The 3,858-nt window shown below is 38.0% G+C and overlaps 1 protein-coding gene across 1 annotated transcript; it reads left to right on the forward strand.

Annotated features, from left to right (window-relative positions):
• Positions 1-859: 859 nt before the first annotated feature.
• Positions 860-3,283, forward strand: LOC108119746 (probable peptidoglycan muropeptide transporter SLC46). Its single transcript, XM_017233069.3, has 10 exons — positions 860-1,079; positions 1,142-1,251; positions 1,325-1,475; positions 1,535-1,718; positions 1,782-2,227; positions 2,299-2,435; positions 2,484-2,673; positions 2,728-2,775; positions 2,829-2,937; positions 3,004-3,283. Exons 1-10 carry the CDS (start codon positions 965-967, stop codon positions 3,059-3,061), a joined length of 1,548 nt encoding a protein of 515 aa, XP_017088558.2. The 5' UTR covers positions 860-964; the 3' UTR covers positions 3,062-3,283.
• Positions 3,284-3,858: the final 575 nt, after the last annotated feature.

Here is a 3,858-nt window from a genome sequence, read left to right on the forward strand (position 1 = left end):
GTTGCCCTGCAATTTACACAGCCAAAGTTGCACCCGTTTTCCCATCTTGGCTGCAAAAAACACTTTTCCTAAAATTCGCGGGTATGTGCGTGCCCCGGGGAGTGGACTAAAAAGTTTCCCCAGAATAAAAGGGTTAAGTACATTGCCTTGTTCCAGGGATTGTAAAAGTTCTGCTTACTTTTCAAAAGTTCACATGGCACATACAAATATAATGATATAGTCTCTGCGATCTGTTTGCCGAATTAACATTTGAAAACAGCAAATCAAACACACTTGTTTGAGTAATAAACGTTGAAGATGTTATCAAAAATTGGAAATCCCCTTTTATTCTATAGTATATGAAGCACAATATATTTAAGCTTGGCTCCAAAGCTATATGAGTTTAGTTCGTGATCGGAACACAGAAGAGTTATAACTCGAAAGCGTCGCGTTGGAGTTGCGAATTGTGAACTCATCGAAGTGGAAAGTCCAATTGAACTAAAAATAGTAATTAGCTTTTATAAAGTGAAGGTCACAAGACACATTATAAAAAATATAACATTTGTTTAGGTGAGGGGCCGTGGTGCCACTCACATGAAGAGCGCATCCGCGTCCGCTAAAGAGCGCACCCGCGCTGAAGAGCGCGTCAACACTCGCCCCTCTGTGCCCTCTCTTCTCGCTCTCTGGTTGTCGGCGATCTCTTTTTTTCACTAGTTCTTATGTTTTTAATCCGATGTAAGCAGCCCAATAAAGCTGACCGCGTTCTTTATACTCAAACTGACTAATTTGACTCAAACTGACTAATCAAACTAATTTTTCTGGAATCTTTTTCCGGAATCAACGCCCCCCTACACAACATTAAAATAATTTAAAAAAAACTAAGCTCTGAAAAATATTAAAAATATGCATGGGAATAAAAACAAGTGCTTACAATAAACTTATACAATTCTGAGTTATTTAAATGTCAGAAACATAACATTTTAAAATGGTTGAAAAAGTTTCATTGGCTCAACTTAAGAGTCTCCAATGGGGACGTTTCTTCAATATGTTTTACATAGAACCAGTAATTTTTATGCTATTATTCTCGCATATGTTGTCGGGTAAGTCAATCTATTAAATTTACTGTATCAAAGAACATTATACAACTATTTAATTAATTTAGGCACTGTGATGCGCAATCAGCTCATTTATCAGACCTGTACTGTGATTTTTCAGTACAATGTGTCAGACTGTGTGCAATTGGATAGCAAAAATATAACTCCAGAACTACAGGTTTAATTAATGGCTATTATATTTCAACTTTATGTTCTGGCTATCTAATGTTAATAATATTTCTATTTAAAAGGCCATTGAAACAGAATTGCAAAACTACGTGACCAGCATGTTTCTGACACGTACACTTTTCGAAAGTATTGTTCCAGCCATTTGTGGATTATTTATTGGATCCTGGTCGGATCATTATGGTCGAAAGCCTCTCTTAATTGTCTCCATGGTCGGTGGGTTTACAAATAATATATTTTTAAGTTGAATATTTTATAAATATATTATTTCATAGGCTTCTCTGCATCTTCCCTGATGTCAAGTGTTATATGCTGGCTCTCCAGTTACTATATGGTTAATCCCTGGTGGTACACCCTGGCTGCACTGCCTCATTCCCTTTTGGGTGGACTGTGTGTGTTCTCAGTGGCTGCCTTTTGTTTTATTACAGATACCACAGATATGAAAACAAGACCATATAGGTGAAAATACTAGTTTAAATTTTAAAAAAATTTTAAAATTAATTTTCTTTTTGTGTTTTCTAGAATGATTTTTATGGAAATGGTTCTATTTGTGGCCCTAACTAGTGGCTCACTTCTGTCCAGTTTTATTTATGCCGCCACCAGTGCCGCTTTCATTCAGAGTCTCTCCTGTTTGATTATAATTTTAGCTACACTTTTTATTATTTTCTATCTGCCCGAAAGCCTTGGAATGTGTCCCGACCAGGATGAAGTTTCGGACGACAAATGCGCAAAGGACATTGTTGTCACTGTTACAGATAATAAGCTTAGTGACACCAAAGACCCGGAAAAATGCGAAGATCCACCCAAGTATGAGATAGGTGAAAAGCCCGTAGATACGGAAACTGGCTTGTTCAATCTAAAACATGTGATGGACATGTTTAAAACTTGCTTCCAAATAAGACCCAACAACGCTCACACCATCATCTGGCTGGTTACTTTGGCCGGATTTTTGTCCATTTTTGTGGTTGGTGAGTTTTTCCCCTTTTCTGTTTTTGGGTTTGGAAAAAAGTACGACGATGATGTGATGATTTATCTGCAGATGGCGTTATGACTGTGATGTACTTGTTTGTCCGCCAACAGTTCCACATGACAGTCCGGGAGTTTACCATTTTCGAGACTGTCAGTCAATCGGTTACCATGCTGGGAGCCCTCCTCGGGTTTCTCATTCTGCGAAAGGTAATATCGCTTTCAATTCAATCCAATTAAGTTAATGATTTTGTTTAGGTTTTTCGCATGTCTGTGGTGTCCTTGGCCTTGCTCTCGATATTCTCCGAAATTCTTAGCAATCTGGCCAGGGGATTTGCCTATCTTCCCTGGCATTTGTATCTGTCTGTGGTCTTGGGGGTCTTTCGCTCTATTCAAGGGCCCATGTGCCGCACAATTGTATCGAATATTGTACCAGCTTCTGATACAGGTAAACAAAATTTACATAAACTTATGAAGCCCTAGAAATAAATTCTTATTCAAGGTAAACTATTTGCAATTGGAAACATCGTGCAATCCTTTGCACCATTTGGTAAGAGTCCTTCAAAAACTGAAATCCGAAATTAATAATTTATTTTATAATAGTTGCTGCTCCCCTATACACGGCCATTTACAAGAATTCCCTCGAGAGGAATCCCGGAGAATTCAATTTCTTAAGCTCGGCGCTCTATTTAATAGCATTCATCCTAATTGGGTAAATATGACTGCACATATGTCAGAAGACCGCAGACTAAATGCCAGTGAATATATTCTCTTGCAGCTTTGTGATGCGAATTAAATTCAAGCACCGAAAGTTCTACGCCGAGACGCTCAAATAGCCAAAATAAACAGAAATTCCATCAATATTGATTGTGGCCCAAGTTGGCCAACTTTACAAAAGCCTTGTTTATATTCGAGCCGAAAACTTTGTGTGTACTGCATTAAACAACCAAGACCTGGGCACAAGATTGGGTCTTAAGCTAATTTAATTGAATGCCACAAACGAAATTTGAAATACCATTTTGAATGAAATTAAAAGATTAGCATTTCAGCTTGGCAAACATTTCCAATCATTTTCCACTCAACAATAATCAAATTCCCAATTCTAACTAAATGAGTGGCATCAAACTATGTTATTACATGGGCTGGACCTACATTAGTAGCATCCCATTATCCTGTATTCGCAAAATATTTCTATCTCTAATTGTTGTCAATGTGTATGGCTTTGTGCTGGGCTGGTAGTCGTGATAGTGGTCCTCTCATCCTGGCCTCCTTGCTGTACGACATGCATAACACATGAGCATTTAATAGTGCATAATTTATGGGGCAAAAGTTTTGCACAACACACGGGTCGAGTATCGCAAAGTTCAAACGTATTTGTAGAATCATTCAGACTCGTTGTGACTTTGGCACGTTCCGCATGAATTTGTAATGTCGCCAATGCCAAAAGTTCAGGGCACAATTTGCGACAATTTGAATTGTTAAACGTCAACTCGATGATTAAATATTAAATTCCAAATTTCCGAATTTGTTATGCGCACAAAGAAACATTACATTACATTAGAATTCCATTTCTACATCAATAGAAGCAAACCCTTAAATATCCGGTTTCCCAGAACTCACTGGCCTGGTCGGA

The sequence above is a fragment of the Drosophila bipectinata genome, chromosome 3R (genome assembly GCF_030179905.1).
Source record: "Drosophila bipectinata strain 14024-0381.07 chromosome 3R, DbipHiC1v2, whole genome shotgun sequence".
NCBI classification, from domain to species: Eukaryota; Metazoa; Arthropoda; class Insecta; order Diptera; family Drosophilidae; genus Drosophila; species Drosophila bipectinata.

Coding starts and splice junctions, on each gene's coding strand:
- LOC108119746 (XM_017233069.3), top strand. CDS start 965: ATGGTTGAAAAAGTTTCATTGGCTCAACTTAAGAGTCTCCAATGGGGA. Junction 1,080..1,141: donor ATTCTCGCATATGTTGTCGG/GTAAGTCAATCT, acceptor TAATTAATTTAG/GCACTGTGATGCGCAATCAG. Junction 2,674..2,727: donor TGTACCAGCTTCTGATACAG/GTAAACAAAATT, acceptor TTCTTATTCAAG/GTAAACTATTTGCAATTGGA.